Genomic DNA, 20,904 nt, shown 5'->3' on the forward strand with positions numbered 1-20,904 from the left:
ATCCCTCCAAGAGGAAAGGCTCTCTTTGAGTGGAAGCCGGACTCCTAAGTTTTTTGCACACCTGAAGATCTCCTTTAGTGGACAGATGCTGGCCTGAGATTCAGGCTGCTAACTGGGCTGAACTTAATAGCATTTTGTTTTGTTTTGTTTTGATTATACTTGCCAACACCATCACCTTCTAGATACAGCAGAAAATATCTTTTATGTGTTATATGGAAATAACTGAAGCAATATTGATTGACACTGGGTGTCATTTATCTTGTAGCAGGTCTCACTTGAGTACTTAGTGGAGGATACTTTCCTTACATTTTTCTCCTTTAGTCCTAATTGATAATCTAGAAATAATTTTAGGCTTTTAAACATTTTTTTGATATTTATTTATTCCCTTGTGTTGCCCTTGTTTTTTTTTTATTGCTGTAGTTATTGTTGGTATTATTAATGTCGTTGTTAGATAGGACAGAGGGAAATGGAGAGAGGAGGGGAAGACAGAGAGGGGGAGAGAAAGACAGACACCTGCAGACTTGCTTCACCACCTGTGAAGTGACTCCCCTGCAGATGGGAAGCCGGGGGCTCGAACCGGGATCCTTAATGCTGGTCCTTGTGCTTTGTGCCACATGTGCTTAACCTGCTGCGCTACTGCCTGACTCCCAATCTCTAGGTTTTTAAAGATAAGTATGAGGAAACTCGGGCTCAGGGAGGTTAAGTGATATGCCTGAGGGGCAGAGCAGCTGTGCCGGTCCTTGAGTAATTTCCGAGGCTTTCTCAGCCCTCGGGTCTGACAGGTCTGTTAAGCAGCACCTACAGCAAGGCGGCACCATGTGTGTGTGGCTGGGAGAAGGAAGGAGCACCATAATTCCCATGCCCCCCCCCCCCATAAAACAGACCTATATATTACATATGAGAGAGTTTTCCGTGAGGCTGAGAGAGAGAGAGAGAGAGGAGTCAGAGCACCACTCTGGGACATGCAGTAGTGCTGGGGACTAAGCTGGAACTCTCAGGCACGAAAGTATGACCAGTTGAGCCATTTCCCCAGTCGCTATTTTTTCTTTCTTTTTAAAATATTTATTTATTTATTTATTCCCTTTTGCTGCCTTTGGTTTTTTATTATTGTAGTTATTGTTGTTATTGATGTCATTGTTGTTGGATAGGACAGAGAGAAATGGAGAGAGGAGGGGAAGAGAGAGGGGGAGAGAAAAAGATAGACACCTGCAGACCTGCTTCACTGCCTGTGAAGCGACTCCCCTGCAGGTGGGGAGCCGGGGGCTCGAACCAGGATCTTTATGCCGGTCCTTGCGCTTTGCGCCACCTGTGCTTAACCCGCTGTGCTACCGCCCGACTCCCTATTTATTTGTTTCTTTAGCTTGTTTCTTTAACGTGAGGATGAGAGACAGAGAGAGGGAGAGAGAAGTAGAAAGGCCACAGCAATGCTCCACTACACGTGAAACTTCCCACCTGCTGGTGCGCCCATGTGATGACCGGTTGCTTGAGCCTAGATCCTTGCACATGGTAAAATAAGCATGCTACCAGGTGAACTGTCCCCTGGCCCCCAAGATACCTTATTTTTACAGAGATCAAAGTAATATTGCTTCAGAACTCGACAATGATAAGATGTGTGTGGAGCTGAATGGGTGTGAGAAAACATTCGTCGGGCTGACAAGACAGGTCACGTGGACAGTGCCTTTGCCTTTCGAGGCTTGCACCCAAGCCTGCAGGAAGCTTTGCGGCTGTGGTGTCTTTCCCTCTCTCCATCTGTGTTTCTCTTTCCTTTTCTTCTTCTTCCTTCCTTTCTTTCTTTCTGTGTTAATTTTTAATTTATTAGAAACTGAGAAGGGAGGGGAAAATAGAGTGGGAAAGAGACAGACACCTGCAGCTCTGCTTCACCAACTTTGAAGCTTTCCTCCTGCAGGCGGGACCAAGGGCTTATACCGGCACCATGATGCAAGCACTTTGCCAAGTGTGCCACCAACTGGCCCTCTCCACCTGCGTTTCTGCTGGGGAGTGAAGTGAGCTTTGAGCAGCGTCGCCCCAGCAGTCACTCCAAGGAAAGCGCTTGTCTGCCGCACTCTGGGGCTTCTGCTGGAAGAAAGGAGCAGTGTGCCTTGGGTTCTTCCCCTGGATGATGCAAAGGGACGTAAGCGCAGTAATTTTATTTTGTAGCAAATCTAAAAGCTGTCTTTTCTCTTTGTGTGTGTTTTACAGGAACAGCTGTCTCAGGTCCTTGATGCTATGTTTGAAAGAACAGTCAAAGTTGATGAGCATGTCATTGACCAAGGAGATGACGGAGACAACTTTTATGTCATAGAGCGGTACGTGGCGGAGCTTTGAGTCATGTGGTCACACTTATTAAAAGCATGATTCAGGGAGTCGGGCGGTAGTGCAGCAGGTTAAGCGCACGTGGCGCAAAGCACAAGGACCAGCCTAAGTATCCCGGTTCGAGCCCCTGGCTCCCCACCTGCAGGGGCCGCTTCACAAGCGGTGAAGCAGGTCTGCAGGTGTCTGTTTTTCTTTCCTCCTGTGTTCCCCATCTCTCTCCATTTCTCTCTGTCCTATCCAACAACGAAGACAGACAACAATAATAACTACAACAATAAAACAAGGGCAATAATATGGGAATAAATAGATAAATAAATATATAAGCCTGATTCAGAGCAAGCGCTCACCCTGTGCAGCCTGAAGACAACGCAGGCCTGGTGAGTAGGCTTCCCCAAACTGACCTCGCTATGCCCACAGCCTGCCCTTCTCCATCTGCTGCCATCCTGGCCACGCAGGACAACCGCCACAGTGCAGTCTCAGTTATGATTAGGCAGGATATGCTTTGTTAACATGGTATTCATGGGCGGGTAGATAGCACAATGGTTATGCGGAAGAAGACTGTCACGCCAGAGCCCCAGGTTCATTCTTCTGCACCACCATAAGCCAGAGCTGATCTGTGCTCTGGTGAAAAAAAGGGGAGAGAAACATGGTATTTATCAGTATTCAGACTAGTTGATTCCTTGAGTATAACTGTGTTACAGTGTTGCCATCTAGACATTTAAGTCCTGTTCTAACTGTGAACTTGTATAAACTTTCTCAACCCTGTCCGTTCTCTGGCCGCACCTGGCTCTGTTAGGCAGGGAATATGGGGGTCAGTTCCTGCTCACCTCAGTATGCCCTAACCTCTTACGCTAGTGGTATCCTCCTGACCTTGAAAAGAACACCTGCACCTGAGTTTAAGATCGAGGAGACACAAGGGCCGACAAGATAAGTCACCTGGAAATATGCCTGCTTTGTCAGGCACAAGACCCAGCCTCGCCACACTGGGAGAAAGCTTTTGTGCTGTGGTGTTCGTCTCTCTTCTCTCTCTTCTGGACCTTTGCACTTGTATGATTAATTTGCTTCCAGATGACACTTATTTTCTTCTTGTGTTTTTCTAGAAAGAGAATAAAAAGCAGAGAGAGGGAAAGGGAGAGGGAGAGAGAGAGGGGTGGGGGGAGAGAGAGAGAGGTTGCGATACCACAGCACCGCGCCACCACTTGTGAAGCTTCCCCTTTGCCTGGTGCGCCCATGTGGTGGCTGGGGCCTTAAACCTGAGTCCTTGTATGGTAAGACGTGTTCTGTCAAGTGACCTATCCTCCAGCCCCCCGTCTAAAAACCCCATCCCAGTGCAGTGAAGGCCTAGAAGCCCTAGCAGTGACAGATACAGTCAAGGAGATAACGCTTCACCATTTACCATTTTCATTAATTATCTTTTGATCTTTTTTTCCTGTGTTGTTTTTCAGTTAAAAAAAAATAGGGAGTCAGGTGGTAGTCAGCGGGTTAAGCACAGGTGGTCAAAGCGCAAGGACCGGGCATAAGGATCCCAGTTTAAGCCCCCTACTCCCCACCTGCAGGGGAGTCGCTTCACAGGCGGTGAAGCAGGTCTGCAGGTGTCTCTCTTTTTCTCCCCCTCTCTGTCTTCCCCTCCTCTCTCCATTTCTCTCTGTCCTATCCAACAACGACATCATTAACTACAAGGGCAACAAAAGGGAATAAATAAGTAAATATTTTTTAAAAAAAAAAGAGGGGGTCGGGCGGTAGCACAGTGGGTAAAGCGCACGTGGTGCAAAGCACAAGGACTGGCGTAAGGGATCATGGTTCGAACCCCCGGCTCCCCACCTGCAGGGGAGTCGCTTCACAGGCGGTGAAGCAGGTCTGCAGGTGTCTATCTTTCTCTCCCCTCTCTGTCTTCCCCTCCTCTCTCCATTTCTCTCTGTCCTATCCTACAACGAACAACATCAACAATGGTAATAATAATAACCACAACGAGGCTACAACAACAAGGGCAACAAAAGGGGGGGAAAATGGCCTGCAGGAGTGGTGCATTCATGGTGCAGGCACTGAGCCCAGCAATAACCCTGGAGGAAAAAAAAAAAAGAAAAGAAACGGAGTCGGGTGGTAGCTCAGCAGGTTAAGCGCAAGTGGCACAAAGCCCAAGGACCAGCATATGGATCCTGGTTCGAGTCCCCGGCTCCTCACTTGCAGGGGAGTCGCTTCACAGGCGGTGAAGCAGGTCTGCAGGTGTCTGTCTTTCTCTCCTCTTCTCTGTCTTCCCCTCCTCTCTCCATATCTCTCTGTCCTATCCAACAGTGATGACATCAGTAACAACAATAATAATAAATACAACAATAAAACAACAAGGGCAACAAAAGGGAAAATAAATAAATATATATATATATTTTTAATTTTTCTCATTTTTTTTTTCAAATATTTATTTTATTTATTTATTCCCTTTTGTTGCCCTTGTTGTTTTATTGTTGTAGTTATTGTTGTTGTTGTCGTCATTGTTGGATAGGACAGAGAGAAATGGAGAGAGGAGGGGAAGACAGAGAGGAGGAGAGAAAGATAGACACCTGCAGACCTGCTTCACCGCCTGTGAAGCGACTCCCCTGCAGGTGGGGAGCCGGGGTTCAAACCGGGATCCTTATGCCGGTCCTTGTGCTTTGCGCCACCTGCGCTTAACCCGCTGCGCTACAGCCCGACTCCCAATAAATAAATATTTTTAAAAGTTTTTTATTATCTTTGATTATTTCCTTTAGAATTCCAAGAAATATGATTGTTGTATCTAAAACTATCTTTTTTTTTTTGCTTCCAGGGTTATCTCTGGGGCTTGTTGCCTACAACATGAGTCCAGTGTTCCTATGGCTTTTTTTTTTTGTGTGTGTGGGATAGAAGAGAGAGAAACTAATAGAAGATAGAGGAATAGAGAGGAGGCAGGTGGGGGTGCACCTGGTTATGCGCACACACTACAGTGCACAAGGACCTGGGTTCAGGCCCTGGTCCCCACCTGCAGGGGGAAAGCTTCACAAGTGAAATAACTGCAAGTGTCTCTCTGTTTTTCTCCCTCTCTGTATCCCTGCCCCTCTCAGTTTCTGTCTATTCAATAATAAATAAATAATGAGAGAGAGAGGGACAGAGACACCTGCACACGTGCTTCACCACTTGTGAGGTGAACCCCCCTAGTGCTGGTGGGGAGCTGGGATCCTTGAGCTTAGTTCTATGTGTGTTTAACCCAGTGTGCCACACCCAGCTCCCTCAAAAATTATCTTCAAGGCAAAGTTTAGATCTGCCTCAGTGCTATCATGAGAGTATCCCTTTCTCCAGATGCTTGTTGGTTCTAAAGTCACACGAGATGGTGAAAGATTTAGTGCTTTCCTCTTTTTTTTTTTTTTTTTTAAGATTTATTTATTTATGTATGAGAAAGATAGGAGGAGAGAGAAAGAACCAGACATCACTCTGGCACATGTGCTGCCGGGGATCGAACTTGGGACCTCCTGCTTTAGAGTCCAAAGCTTTACACTGCGCCACCTCCCGGACCACCAGTGCTTTCCTCTTAAGGTTGAAAACAAGACAGCAAACAAGCAGAAGACCAGGGGAGATGGGCAGATAGATCCGAGAGAAAAGTAAATCTGCATGTTTGCAGGTGACTCTCTAGAAAATCTCGAGAGTGGCACCAAAACTAATACATGAATTTACCAAGGCCACAGAAGATAGATAATAAAATTTTAAAAAATCCAGTTTATTTCTCAGTAACAAAGGCCTGCTGGTAATCTCTAATGACAGCATTTTATATGACGTACATCTTACATGCATGTTCTGCCTGCCAACTCTTTAGTATTAAAAGTAATAGATGATACTGTCTCTTCTCTTACTTCCAGGGGAACCTATGACATTTTAGTAACAAAAGATAATCAGACGCGCTCTGTGGGTCAGTATGACAACCATGGCAGTTTTGGAGAACTAGCTCTGATGTACAACACCCCGAGGGCGGCTACGATTGTTGCCACCTCAGAAGGCTCCCTTTGGGGACTGGTGAGTGCCTCCTCTGCTGTGACGCAGTAGTCACTTCCCTTACCTTGGGGGTCTCCGTCACAGGGCTGCTGATGCACACAATCTTGTACAGCGGTTACTAAAAAAGACATTGTGGAAAGACTTCTTCCTCTGTTTTCCGTTTCTCTACAACAAGTTGTAAACATCATCTCCAAACTATAGGGGGAAAGTTGACTCATATTTACTGGATAGAGGCAGAAGGAAGAGATAAAGAATGGGAGAGACAGAGAGACACCTGCAGTCCTGCTTAACCACTCATGAAGCTTCCCACCTGTAGGCGGGGACCAAGGGCTTAAACCTCTAATCAGAAAAAATGAAGAGCTGGGGTAAGCGGAGCACTGTTCAGCTCTGGCTCATGTTGGTGCCAGGGATGGAACTAAGAGTTTCCGCACCTTGGGCATAAAGGTCTGTTACATAAACTGCTTTGCTATTCCCCTGTGCTTTGTTTTTCTTTTTTCTATGTGGAGGGTGAGAGAGAGAGGGGCAGAGAGAGAGAGAGAGAGAGAGAGAGAAGAAGGAGGAGGAGGAGGAGGAGGAGGAGGAGGAGACAGACAGACCATAGTGCTGCTTCACTGTTCATGAAGCTCCCTGTTTCTGGTGCTCCCTTTGGTCAGGACTCGGACTAAAGTGTGTGCTCTGCTGACTCAGCTGGCTCCCACCCACCGGGGAAGCTTAGACAAGAGACGGCCTAGAAAAGCATGTCACTGAAACTATTTACTAGTCTTGGCTAACTTTCTTTTTCTTTTTTTTTTTTAATTATCTTTATGTATTTATTTATTGGATAGAGACAGTCAGAAATTGAGAGGGAAAGGAGGGATAGAGAGGATGAGAGACAGAGAGACACCTGCAGCACTGCTTCACCACTTGTGAAGCTTTCCTCCTGCAGGTGGGGACTGGGGGCTTGAACCTGGTTCCTTGCACATTGTAACATGTACACTCAACCAGGTATGCCACCACCCAGCCCCCATGTTTGCTAATTTCTTCCTTTAAAGATTTATGAGGGGCCAGGCAGTGGCATACATTACAGAGCACAAGGGAGGACCCGGGTTCATGCCCCTGGTCCCCACCTGCAGGGGAAAAAGTTTCATGAGTGGTGAAGCAGGGCTGCAGGTGTCTTTCTGTTTCCCTCTCTATCTCCCTTTCCCCTCTCAATTTTTCTGTCTCTATCAATAATAAATAAAAAATATATATTTTAAGAAAGATTATGGGGGAGTCGGGCGGTAGTGCAGCAGGTTAAGTGCACGTGGAGCAAAGTGCAAGGACCAGTGTAAGCATCCTGGTTCAAGCCCCCGGCTCCCCACCTGTAGGGGAGTCGCTTCCCAAGCAGTGAAGCAGGTCTGCAGGTATCTCTCTCTCTGTCTTCCCCTCCTCTCTCCATTTCTCTCTGTCCTATCCAACAACGACATCAATAACAAAAACTACAACGATAACAAGGGCAACAAAAGGGAAAATAAATAAACATAAAAAAAGAGATTATGGGTGTCAGGCGGTAGTGCAGTGGGTTCAGCTCACATGGCGACAAGCACAGGGACCTGCATGAGGATCATGGTTCAAGCCCTCAGTTCCCCACCTGTGTGTGTGGGGGTCGCTTCACAAACGGTGAAGCAAGTCTGCAGGTGTCTTATCTTTCTCTCTCCCTCTGTCTCGCCTCCTCTCTCGATCTCTCTGTCCTATCCAAAAACAGCAATGGCAACAATAACAAAGGCAACAAAACAGAAAAAATGGCCTCCAGGAGCAGTGGATTCGTAGTGCTGGCAAAGATTTATAAATGAGGGCCCACTGCATTACTCCTTTCTGACATAGGGTGGTGCTAGAGATTCTGCTGTCTCTGGGGCCTCAGGTAGGCAAGTTGTTGGTCTAACAGGCTGAACTATCTCCCTATTCCTGTTTCCTTCCTTCCTTCTTCCCTCCCTCCCTCCTTCCCTCCCTCTCTCCTTCCCTCCCTCCCTCCATTCCTTCCTTCCTTCCTTCCTTTCACCAGGGCACAGCTCAGCTCTGGCTTATGGTGGTGCAGGGGATTTAACCTGGGCCTTTGGAGCCTCAGACATGAGAGTCTTTTTGCATAACCATTATGCTATCTAACCCTGCCCCTCTCTCTGTTTTCTTTTTATATATCTTATTTATTTATTATTGAGATAAATAGAAGAAGAGAGAAAGAACCAGACATCACTGTGGTACATGTCCTGCTGGGGACTGAACTCATGACCTCATGCTTGAGCGTCCAGTGACTTATCCACAGTGCCACTTCCCAGACCACTCAGTCTCTGCTTTCTATCTCTGAGTGTCCCAGGGTTGTATGTGCATATATTTGAAATTGGACCAGGAAGGTTTCACAGCAGGAAGTTTGTTACATATCCATGAGGCCCTGTTTTCAGTCTCCAGCACTACATAGAAGGAATCTTTTTTTTTTTTTAATTTATTTATTTAAAAAAGGAGACATTAACAAAACCATAGGATAGGAGGGGTACAACTCCACACAATCCCCACCACCAGATCTCTATATCCCATCCCCTCCCCTGATAGCTTTCCCATTCTCTATCCCTCTGGGAGTATGGACCCAAGGTCATTGTGGGGTGCAGAAGGTGGGAGGTCTGGCTTCTGTAATTGCTTCCCCACTGAACATTGGTGTTGACTGGTCGATCCATACTCCTAGTCTGCCTCTCTCTATCCCTAGTAGAGTGAGTCTCTCGGGAAGCAGAGCTCCAGGACTCATTGGTGGGGTCATCTGTCCAAGGAAGTCTGGTCGGCATCAAGCTGGCATCTGGAACCTGGTGGCTGAAAAGAGAGTTAACATAGTGTGCTGCTTTGCCATGTTCATGACCCAGGTTCGAGCCTGGCCCCTACCAATTGAAGGAGTCATGAGCCAGAGCTGGGTCAAAGAAATTGAGTGGTACTTTTGTAGCCAAGAGATATAAAAAAAGGGAACTGAAGGGGAGTCCGGCAGTAGCACAGCGTGTTAAGTGCATGTGGTGCAAAGCGCAAGGACCGGCGTAAAGATCCCGGTTCGAGCCTCCGGCTCTACACCTGCAGGTGGGTTGCTTCACAAGTGGTGAAGCAGGTCTGCAGGTGTCTATCTTTCTCTCCCCCCTCTGCCTTCCCCCTCCTCTCTCCATTTAACTCTGTCCTATCCGACAACAACGACATCAACAACAATAACTATGACAGTAAAACAACAAGGGCAATAAAAGGGAATAAAATAAGTATTTTTAAAAAATTTAAGTGGTCCGGGAGGTGGTGCAGTGGCTAAGGCACTGGACTCTCAAGTATGAGGTCCTGAGTTCAATCCCCAGCAGCACATGTACCAGAGTGATGGCTGGTTCTTTCTCTCTCCTATCTTTCTCGTGAATAAATAAATTCTTTTTTTTTTTTCATGGCATATATAGCCCATAATTTTTTTTGGTTTTGGTTTTTTATTTAATTATTTAAGAAAGGAGACATTAACAAAACCGTAGGACAGGAGGGGTACAACTCCACACAATTCCCACCACCAGATCTCTGTATCCCATCCCCTCCCCTGATAGCTTTCCCATTCTCTATCCCCGGCAGGAATATAGAATGTAGCAGGTTCCCCTTTCCGGAAGTGGAAGACTATGACACAGCGAAAGGGGCTTGGCAGTGGACAAGGGGCTTGAGTACACACGCTCCCGTGTGCTAGAGCCCAGCTTCAACCCCCAGTCCCCACCTGCGAAAATGCAGGGAGACAGATACCTCTGAATGAAAGAGAGAAAATGAATCAGGCCATCACCGCGTATTTGATGCTGGGGACTTAACTTAAGGTCTTATGCCTGCAAGTTTGCCTCTCTACCCATTGTACAACCTCCTTGAAATCTCCCTCTCCCTCCGCCTCCCCCCTCCCCCTCCCCCTCTCCACCTCTCCCTCTCCCCCTCTCCCTCTCCCTCTCCCTCTCTCCCTCTCCCTCTCTCCCTCTCCCTCTCCCTCCCTCTCTCCCTCTCCCCCTCTCCCTCTCTCTCCCTCTCTCTCTCCCTCTCTCCCTCTCCCTCTCCCTCTCTCTCCCTCTCTCTCCCTCTCTCTCCCTCTCTCCCTCTCCCTCCCTCTCCCTCTCTCCCTCTCTCTCCCTCTCTCCCTCTCTCTCCCTCTCTCCCTCTCCCTCTCTCTCCCTCTCTCTCCCTCTCCCTCTCCTTCTCCCTCTCTCTCTCTTTCTCTTTCCCTCTCTCTCCCTTTCTCTCTCTCTCTCTCTCTCTCTACCAGGAGTATCTCAAGGGCTCAGTGCCTGCAGAGCATCATTCTTCCCAGTGGCCATTTTCCTCCCTCTAGACAGGTGGTGGAAAAGAGAAACACCACACCACTGCACAATCACAACCATTTGAAACTTCCTTCCCCTGAAAGGAAGGCGGCTCCCATGTGGTGACCCAGAGCTTGAGCCCGGGTCCTTATGCATGGGAGACGGCGTGCTGGGGAGCCGCCTGCCACCCTCCCCGCGGAGCTCTGAGTTCGCCGGGCACATTGCATATACTGTCTTGAAGTGTAGGCTTTTCATTCCTACGTGTTTTAATATATTTTAAGTGTGATGAAGACAGAGAAATAGGGAGGGGAAGGAGAGAGAGAGACACCTGCAGTAGTGCTCTACCTCTCTTAAAACTTCCCTCCTGCTGCTGGGGGTGGGGCTTGAACCTGGGTTTTCACTCATAGCAACTTGTGCACTTTACCAGTTGCTCTTTATTTTATGCTGTCTTCCCATTAACGCTATCAAGTCACTGAGGGTAAGAACCATGTGGTTGTTGATCTCCTTGTTCTGTTGGTGCGCCTTGTTGCAGACAGGAGGCTGGAGTTTTAAGTGCTTTATTCTGTTTATGGCCCATAGGGGGCGCCGCTTGAGTCCTGTTAGATAGCAAGCTGACAACAAATGGAGTCTCTAACTTTGGCTACCGGTCTGTCTCTTTATTCCAGTGATGACTCTGAAATACATGACCTCTAATATTTATTTAATATTAATTAAACCATAGATGCTCTCTTGTACGTGTATTTACAATAGTCTTTGTATTTTTTCTTGTAGGACCGTGTGACTTTTAGAAGAATCATAGTAAAAAACAATGCAAAAAAGAGGAAGATGTTTGAATCATTTATTGAATCTGTGCCCCTTCTTAAATCACTAGAGGTAAGGTCTCTGAATAAGAATCAGTTTGTGGGGGCTTCGAAAAGCTGTTAAAACTTCCCTCTAGTTGGCTTTTGTGTGTGTGTGCGCTTAACCGGGTGTGCCACCGCCTGACTTGTTGTTGGCTTGTTGTTGGCTTTTCTAATCATACTGCCCTAGCCCATGTCTGTATTGTATAGATGTTATTCTTTTTTAAAAAAATATTTATTTATTCCCTTTTGTTGCCCTTGTTGTTTTATTGTTGTAGTTATTCTTGATGTCGTTGATGTTGGATAGGGGAGAAAGATAGACACCTGCAGACCTGCTTCACCACTTGTGAAGCGACTCCCTTGCAGGTGGGCAGCCGGGGGCTTGAACCGAGGGCTCGAACCAGGATCCTTAGGCCTTTCCTTGTGCTTTGCGCCACCTGCGTGTAACCCACTGCGCTACCACCCAGTTCTCTAGATGTTATTCTTGACTTGGAGTTGAGCTATTTTTTCCTTCTGTGTATATGACTATTGTTTCAGGTTTCAGAACGAATGAAGATTGTGGATGTAATAGGAGAGAAGATCTATAAGGATGGAGAGCGCATAATCACTCAGGTGAGTGGGGCCATTGGCAGGTTATTTGCTGGAAGTCAGCTCACTGGTCCCCTCAGTCAGGAACTCTGTTGCAGGGTCCCAGAGCAACAAACTAGGATCTTTAGTGATGGGCCAGATGGTATTGTGGCTTTAGGAGTTTGTTTTGTGCCTTTTCCTCATGTTACTTTTGGTAAATGTTAGGTATGTACTGGATCATGTGACGAATGCTACGTAACAAGCCTGTTGTGCATAGTGGGGCAGGGTTGCCTTCTCAGGCATGATCTGGACTTCCAGAGGGACACTGTGGCGCGTGCTCCCCCTACTCTCATAAACTTCAAAAGAAAAAACGTTGAGGGCTGGGAAGATGGTGTAACGGTTGACTCCTGCCTGGGCTGTCCCCAGCACCGCCATAAGCCAAGGGCTGAGCAGTCCTCTGGTGTTTCTCTGTATTTCTTCCATTAAAACAAAATAAACATGTAAAAGAACAGGTTAGCTTTAATAGTAAAAAAAAGTAATTGAATCAGCCAGAGTAGAATTCAAAGACATATTCCTGAAATCCACTCCTCCCAAATGTGCTTGCCTAGCATGTTTTCTTCCTCCATTTGCAGTTTGCCAGACAGTAAGATAGGGGTATAGTTCCGCATGGCAGCCACCACTGAAGTGCCATGTCCAAGCCCCCGGGGGAGCCACCACAATTCTCTCCAGGGCTTGGAGACAGTTTGCTTGCCTGCCACTTCCACTCTTTTCACCATTGCTCAAGCACCACCACCTCAGTGAGGCTCTGTTGAGTACGGTAGCTGTGCCTTCCTAGCAGGCCAGACCCCATATTCCCAGCTCTAGCTTTTCGCTGTAGCTCTTGCTGTCTTCAACACACTATGATATACTGGTCATTATGTTCATCGCTTAGCATATTTACTATATGAGACTGTAAGTTGTATAAGAACAAGGGTATTGGGTAGATCTCATGATGCCTAGAACAGTGGCTGGTTTCTATAGTAAGTACTTAATAAATTGTTTCTGGAGGCCGGGGAGAAAGCAGTCTATTGCAAAAGACGTTCACATACTTGAGACTCCCAAGGCCCCAGGTTCAATCCCCAGTACCACTATAAACCAGAGCTAAGCAGTGCACTGTTTAAAAAAGAATGGAGGTGAGGGGCTGGGTTATTGGCGCACCTGGTTAAATGCACGTATTAACCATACACAAGGACCTGGGTTTCTGGCGCACCTGGTTAAATGCACGTATTAACCATACACAAGGACCTGGGTTTCTGGCGCACCTGGTTTGAGCCTTCTGGGAGTAGTGATTCTTAGTGCCGGCACCGAGCCACTGGTGGCAGTCATTAGCATAAACCTAAAATAAATAAATGAGGAAGGAGGGCGCCAGTTGGCGGCATGCCCTGTTATGCGCATAAAGCGCTGCACACAGGAATAGCACCAGAACCTAGGCTCCAGCCCTGGCTCCCTACCTGTGGGGACGGACACTTAATAAGCAGTGAAGCAAGCCTGCAAGTGTCTCTGTCTCCCCTCTGCTCACAATTTCTCTCTGTTCTACTGAATAAAAAGCAAAGAAAGGGAAAAAATGGCCACCAGAAGCGGTGGGTTCCTAGTGCTTGCACCGAGCCACAGTGTTACCCTAGAAGCCAAAAAAGGAAGGAAGGACGGAAAGTAGGCGGTTCATTTATGAAGTTACTTGAATGACTGATTCAGCTAAATGTTTAACATTGAAAACAGGGAGTCGGGTGGTAGTGCAGTGGGTTAAGTGCATATGGTACAAGGATCCTGGTTCAAATCCCCGGTTCCCCACCTGCAGGGGAGTCGCTTCCCAGGCGGTGAAGCAGGTCTGCAGGTGTCTGTCTTTCTCTCCCCCCTCTGTCTTCCCCCCCTCTCCATTTCTCTCTGTCCTATCCAACAACAGCAATAATAACTACAACAATAAAACATCAAGGGCAACAAAAGGGAATAAATAAATATTAATTTTTTTTTAATTGAAAACATAAGAAGGAAAGCGTGAAGTTCCTACAAGTGACAGAAACCCAGGCCAAAGTACCCTGACCAAAGTGGGACCTTCTCCAGGTTTTACTAGCTACACTTGGCTGAGATCATTCCAAGGCCCGGGCCTCATGACCCAGGGTAGGCAGGAGTCATTTTTATGTTGTAAAACAACAAGAGCAACAAAAGAGAAAAAATAAATAAAGTTTTTTTTAATTTATTATTTTATTTTATTTATTTATTCCCTTTTGTTGCCCTTGTTGTTTTATTGTTATAGTTATTATTGTTGTTGTCGTTGTTGGATAGGACAGAGAGAAATGGAGAGAGGAGGGGAAGACAGAGAGGAGGAGAGAAAGACAGACACCTGCAGACCTGCTTCACCGCCTGTGAAGCGACTCCCCTGCAGGTGGGGAGCCGGGGTTCGAACCGGGATCCTTATGCTGGTCCTTGTGCTTTGCGCCACCTGCGCTTAGCCCGCTGCACTACAGCCCGACTCCCATAAAGTTTTTTTAAAAAAGATTTTAAATAAATGTTGTCTGCAGCATTCTGGACTCCTGGTTCCCTGCTATGGCTTTGAATGGCAGACCAACATGAACATTATAAATAGCACTGCTCTGTGCAGCTAGCACCCAGTGCATTCTCATGGGACAAATGTGAAGATTCCAGTTTGGGAAGTGAAAAACAGTGTTAGTCATGATCGGGCTGACGTCCCTGATGATTAAGATTCTCTTGTTTTCTGAATCTGTTACCCGTTGATTGGTATGCAGAATTGGAAAATAAGTACAAGTCGGAACTCAGGCAATGAGAAACTCTAACTTCATCTCTCTCCCTCTCAGGGTGAAAAGGCTGATAGCTTTTACATTATAGAATCTGGTGAAGTGAAAATCTTGATTAAAAGCAAGGTGAGTTTCAGCGTGATGGTATGAGTCATACCAGAGGTATGCAGAGAAAGTAACTCTTTGATTTAAATGATGTGACATGCGTTTGTGACAAAACCAACATTGTTGTGTAAGGTGTATGATTGGCAAAGACACATGTTTAAGCCCATACAGGGATTTAATAAGTTTCTTCTTGTTCCCATGGCCTTTGCCTCTGTTGTATAACTAGTTATATGAGAGTTGTTGTTCGAGGCCTAGAAAGACAGCTCACCTGTGTAGTGCTGCTGCTTTGTCATGACCTTGACCCAGGTTTGAACTGGGCCCCTACGGCACTGGAAGAGGTGGGGGGGGGGGGACAGGGGGAGTGGCACTCCCAGTTTTGCACACATAGTGTGAAAGGCAGGGATCTTGGTCCCAGCCCCCGGCTCCCCACCTGCAGGGGAGTTGCTTCACATATGGTGGAGCAGGTCTGCGGGTGACTTATCTTTCTCCCCCCTCTCCATGTTCCCTTCCCCTCTAAATTTCTGTCCTGTCCAATAAAATGAGAAAAAAAAAGGGGGGGGGAGTCAGACAGTAGTGCAGCTGCTTAAGCTCAGGTGGCACAAAGCACAAGGACCAGTGTAAAGATTCAAGTTTGAGCCCCCGGCTCCCCACCTGCAAGGGAGTCTCTTCACAGGCGGTGAAGCAGGTCTGCAGGTGTCTCTCTGTTTCCCCCTCTGTCTTCCTCTCCTCTTTCCATTTCTCTCTGTCCTGCCCAACAATGACAACAGTAACAACCACAATAATAACTACAACAATAAAACAACAAGGGCAACAAAAGGGAATAAATAAATATTAATTTAAAAAAATTTAAAAATAATAATAGTAATTTTTTTAAAATGCCTCTGGAAGCAGTGGAGCCCCAACAGTAACCCTGGAGGCAAAAAGAAGAAGAAGAAATGCTGATGCAATGGGCTCTTTCCCTTTCTCCATCTTTCTTCTGACTCTGGTCTGTCAAAAAGGCAGAGCAGGCATTGCATATGCCAGTGTGATGCTGGTTCTCTCACTCGCTTAGGCTCTCTCATTAAATATTCATTGGGGGCAAAGGAGAATGCAATTGTAAAAATACGTGTGAGTCGTCAGTATGAAGGATTTCCTTTTTAGAGCACTGAGAAGGGAGATCTCTCAGGACTGTCACTATCCTGACCTAGAGACTCAGTGGGGAGCGTGACTGTGATCATACATCTCGCATCATAAGGTTTCCCTGTTTCAGTTGCTTTAAACAGAGAAATTTGTTAAAACAGTGACTGACTTTGAGGGGTCGGGTGGTGGTGCACTGGGTTAAGTGCACATAATATGAAGTGCAAGGACCCTCTCAAGGATCCTGATTCGATCCCCCAGCTCCCCACTTGCAGGGGGGCTGCTTTCACGGTCGGTGAAGCAGGTCTGTGGTTGTTTATCTTTCTCTCCCCCTCTCTGCCTTCTCCTCCTCTCTGTTTCTCTCTGTCCTGTCCAACAGTGAGAGCAATGGCAACAGTAATAGTAACAACAAGGGCAACGAAGTGGGAAAAATGGCCTCCAGGAGCAGTGGATTCGTAGTGCAACAAAATGGGAAACACGGCTTGGGAGCTGGGCGGTTGCACTCCCAGTTAAACACACATAGTACTAAGCTCAAACACTTGCACAAGGATCTTGGTTCGAGCTCCCAGCTCACCACCTGCAGCAGGGACGCTTCACAGACAGTGAAGCAGGTCTGCGAGAATCTCTCTTTCTCCCTCTCTAGCTCCCCCTTCTCTCTCAGTATTTCTTTTCCTTGTTTAGTTTTTAAGAAAGAAAAAAAAATGGCTGCCAGGAGCAGTATATTTGTAGTGCCAGCACAGAGCCCCAACAATAGCCCTGGAAGAGAAAAGGAAAGGAAAGGGGAAGGAGGGAAGGAGAGAAGAGGAAGAGAAGGCAGAGCCGTAGAAGTGAATATAAATGGGCAATAGATAGATAAGATAGGCAGCTATACAGTCAGCCCATATCTGTGACCTTGGGAGAACTGTTACAGTTTCTGCTGTAGGCAGGGGATGGGGACACCAAACTCTGGGGGTGCGAACAGTGTGGAATTCTGCCCGTTATCTTATAATTTTGGCTCCATATGATTCCAGCTGTACAAAGAGCTATTGTCTACATCATTGCCGACACCTGGGGCGGGCAGTAGTGTCTGTGAGCTGCTTTCTGGTTAAGTATCTGTATGGGCAGGGGAGATAGCATAATGATTATCAAAAAGACTTTCAAACAAGATCAGAAAAGAAAGCACAAGTAGAACCTGAAATGGAATTGGTGTATCGCACTGGGGTGGGTGGGTGGGGAGAATACAGGTCCAAGAAGGATTCAGAGGACCTAGTGGGGGTTGTATTGTTATATGGGAAACTGGGCAATGTTAGGTACAAACTATTGTATTTACTGTTGAATGTAAAACATTAATTGCCCCCCCAAAAAAATCAGAAAGAAAGGAATATAAAAAAAAAAAAGACTTTCATGCCTGAGGGTCTGAGGATCTAGCTTTAATTCGTAGCACCATCATAAGCCAGAACTAACCAGTGCTTAAATCACTAATAAAGAAATACTTTTAAAAATAGACCTAGGGAGTCAGGTGGTAGCGCAGCAGGTTAAGCACACGTGGCACGAAGTGCAGTGACCAGCATAAGGATCCTGGCTCAAACCCCCGGCTCCCCACCTGCAGGAGAGTCGCTTCACAGGCAGTGAAGCAGGTCCGAAGCTGTCTTATCTTTCTCTCCCCCTCTCTGTCTTCCCCTCCTCTCTCCATTTCTCTCTGTCCTAACAATGACAACATGAACAACAACAATAATAACTACACCAACAATAAAAAAACAAGGGCAACAAAAGGAAAAATTAAATTAAAGTAGACCTATTCAGGAGTCGGGCGGTAGCACAATGGGTTAAGTGCATGTGGTGCAAAGTGCAAGGACCAGCATGAGGATCCCGGTTCAAGACCCCGGCTCCCCACCTGCAGAGGAGTCGCTTCACAAGCAGTGAAGCAAGTTTGCAGGTATTTTTCTCTCCCCCTCTCTGTCTTCCCCTCTTCTCTCCATGTCTCTCTGTCCTATCCATCAACGATGACATCAATAACAACAACAATAATAACTACAACAGTAAAACAATAAGAGCAACAAAAGGGAATAAATAAATATTTTAAAAATAAACCTATTGGGAGTCGGGTGGTAGTGCAGTGGGTAAAGTGCAGGTGGCACAAAGCACAAGGATCGGCTTAAGGATCCTGGTTTGAGCCCCTGGCTCCCCACCTGCAGGGGGAATCGCTTCACAGGCGGTGAAGCAGGTCTGCAGGTGTCTGTCTTTCTCTCCCCCTGTCTGTCTCCCCTCCTCTCTCCATTTCTCTCTGTCCTATCCAACAATGACGACATCAATAATAACTACAACAGTAAAGCAACAAGGGCAACAAAAGGGAATAAATAAAATATTTAATAAAAAATAAATAAACCTATTACAGCTGGAAAGATAGCACACTGGTAAGAAGGAAGATCCAACCATATAAACTAGTCTGACACATTTAAAGAGAAAACTTTTTAAGCTAGAATTTGCATGTATATGTATATGTGTATGTGTATGTATATATATGACAGGGAAATTGAGAGAGAGAGATACCTGCTGCCTTACACTTATGAAGCTTCCCCACTGCAGGTGGGGTCTCTGGACTGGAGCCCAGGTCCTTACACATGGTGACATGTGCTCAGTCAGATGCGTCACTGTCTGTTACCTGGTGCTTTTTTTAAAAAAATAAAACTACCCTAAAATATATTTATACTTAACATGAAGTGTTCATTATAGATTGAAACAATTCTCACTAATACACCCTAAATAACTTTTTCAAAATATTTATTCCCTTTTGTTGCCCTTGTTGTTTTATTTTTGTAGTTATTGTTGTTGTTGCTGTCGTTGTTGGACAGGACAAAGAGAAATGGAGAGAAAAAGGGAAGACAGAGAGGGGCGAGAAAGACAGACTTAGATCCAAGCCCTGTACAAGCATGGCACTGTACATGCTCAGCTGGGTAAGCTGCCACTCAGCCCCAGTAAACGCTTTTCATTGGGAGAGAAAGAGACTATCGTACTACTCCATCACTGACGATGTCCTGTTGACTGTTGCCTTTTTTTGTTTTCCTTCAGTGCAAAGAGATCAGTCCTTGGCTCTTCCCCTCCCCCCTTCTGCTAGTGATTTAATTGTTTTATAAAATTTCAGGGGTATAGGGACCGGGCGGTGATGCACATGGTTAAGGGCTCATATTATAGTGTGCAAAGACCTGGGTTCAAGCCCCTGGCCCCGACTTGCAGGGGGATAGCTTCATGAATGGTGAAGCGGGGCTACAGATGTCTCTCTCTCTCTCTCCCTCTTCTATTTCTGGCTGTTACTGACCAATAAATAAAGATAATTTAAAATTTTTTCAGGCGAGGGAGTCGGGCAGTAACACAGTGGCTTAAGTGCAGGTGGCACAAAGCACAAGGACCTGCATAAGGATCCTGGTTCGAGCTCCCGGCTCCCCATCTGTGGGGGAGGTCGCTTCACAGGCAGTGAAGCAGGTCGGCAGGTGTCCATCTTTCTCTCCCCCTCTCTGTCTTCCCCTCCTCTCTCCATTTCTCTCTGTCCTATCCAACAACGACATCATTAACAGCAATAATAACTACAACAATAAAACAAGAGCAACAAAAAGGGAATAAGTAAATAAATAAATAAAATTTCATGGGTGTGGTCCAGGAGGTGGCACAGTAGATAAAGCACTGGACTCATGCATGAGGTCCTGAGTTTGATCCCCGGCAGCACATGTACCAGAGTGATGTCTGGTGCTTTCCCTCTCTCTTCCTATCCCTCTCATTGATAAATAAATAAAAACTATTTTTTTAATTCGGGGTATAATTTCACACCCATACATGCTAAATGTGCCACCAAACTTTGATAGCTGTTCACTGAAGGGTGCCGGGACTCAGATAAAGCCCTGGGTAAAGGCCGACTCCTTGGATAAAACCAGGCCACTGAGACTAGCCTGTGAAATCCCCACGGTGCTGTCAGAATCTCTGCTCGGTGAATTGTCCCTCATTGTGTTAACTGTGTGAGGAGTGAAGACAAGCATGTGTCCCTGGACATGCCCAGTGTGTTTCTGGACTCAACTAGGCCGTCTTCTCTGTCTGCTTTAGACTAAAGCAAACAAAGATGGTGGGAATCAAGAGGTCGAGATTGCTCGCTGCCATAAGGGACAGTACTTTGGAGAGCTTGCCCTGGTCACCAATAAACCCAGAGCTGCTTCGGCATACGCAGTGGGAGATGTCAAATGCCTTGGTAAGAGCCTCTCACCCGTGAACACCTCCTCTTCCACTGTGCAGTATTCCCCCCGTGAGTTGAGCAAGCCTTCCCCTCTGCAGCCTCTCACTCATAATCTAGGCCTGAACGGTTTGTATGGCCAACCAGAAATGGCTTTTCTGCAGCAGTGAATTAGAAGTGTGTTCTTTTAGCCAACATTTCTGAATGAGTGCTGACTGTGGCTTGTGAGAGGAGCAGTAGTGACAGCAGCTGTTCAGGACTCGAGGAGAATGGAGAGAAAGGGAGCTACTGGGCTACGAGGCCCAGTCCTGTTGTATTCATTAAGAAACATCCTTCCGGGGAGTCGGGCTGTAGTGCAGCGGGTTAAGCGCAGGTGGCGCAAAGCACAAGGACCAGCATAAGGATCCCCACCTGCAGAGGAGTCTCTTCACAGGCGGTGAAGCAGGTCTGCAGGTGTCTGTCTTTCTCTCCTCCTCTCTGTCTTCCCCTCCTCTCTCCATTTCTCTCTGTCCTATCCAACAACAACAACAACAATAACTACAACAATAAAACAACAAGGGCAACAAAAGGGAATAAATAAAATTAAAAAAAAAAAAAAGAAACATCCTTCCGGGGCCGGGCGGTAGCGCACCAGGTTAAGCCACATAGTGCGAAGCGCAAGGACCAGCGTAAGGATCCCGGTTGGAGCCCCCGGCTCCCCACCT

The 20,904-nt window shown here is 46.6% G+C and overlaps 1 protein-coding gene across 1 annotated transcript in view; it reads left to right on the top strand.

Moving 5' to 3' along the window:
* The window catches only part of PRKAR2A (protein kinase cAMP-dependent type II regulatory subunit alpha), a 66,838-nt gene that overhangs the window by 41,162 nt on the left and 4,772 nt on the right, over positions 1-20,904 (top strand). The window contains exons 5-10 of the mRNA XM_060204746.1: positions 2,200-2,306; positions 6,174-6,327; positions 11,361-11,462; positions 11,966-12,040; positions 14,845-14,910; positions 20,077-20,218. Coding sequence (XP_060060729.1) covers positions 2,200-2,306; positions 6,174-6,327; positions 11,361-11,462; positions 11,966-12,040; positions 14,845-14,910; positions 20,077-20,218 — 646 coding nt within the window. The remainder of the gene's footprint in view (positions 1-2,199; positions 2,307-6,173; positions 6,328-11,360; positions 11,463-11,965; positions 12,041-14,844; positions 14,911-20,076; positions 20,219-20,904) is intronic.

Source organism: Erinaceus europaeus, chromosome 12 (assembly GCF_950295315.1).
Source record: "Erinaceus europaeus chromosome 12, mEriEur2.1, whole genome shotgun sequence".
NCBI classification, from domain to species: Eukaryota; Metazoa; Chordata; class Mammalia; order Eulipotyphla; family Erinaceidae; genus Erinaceus; species Erinaceus europaeus.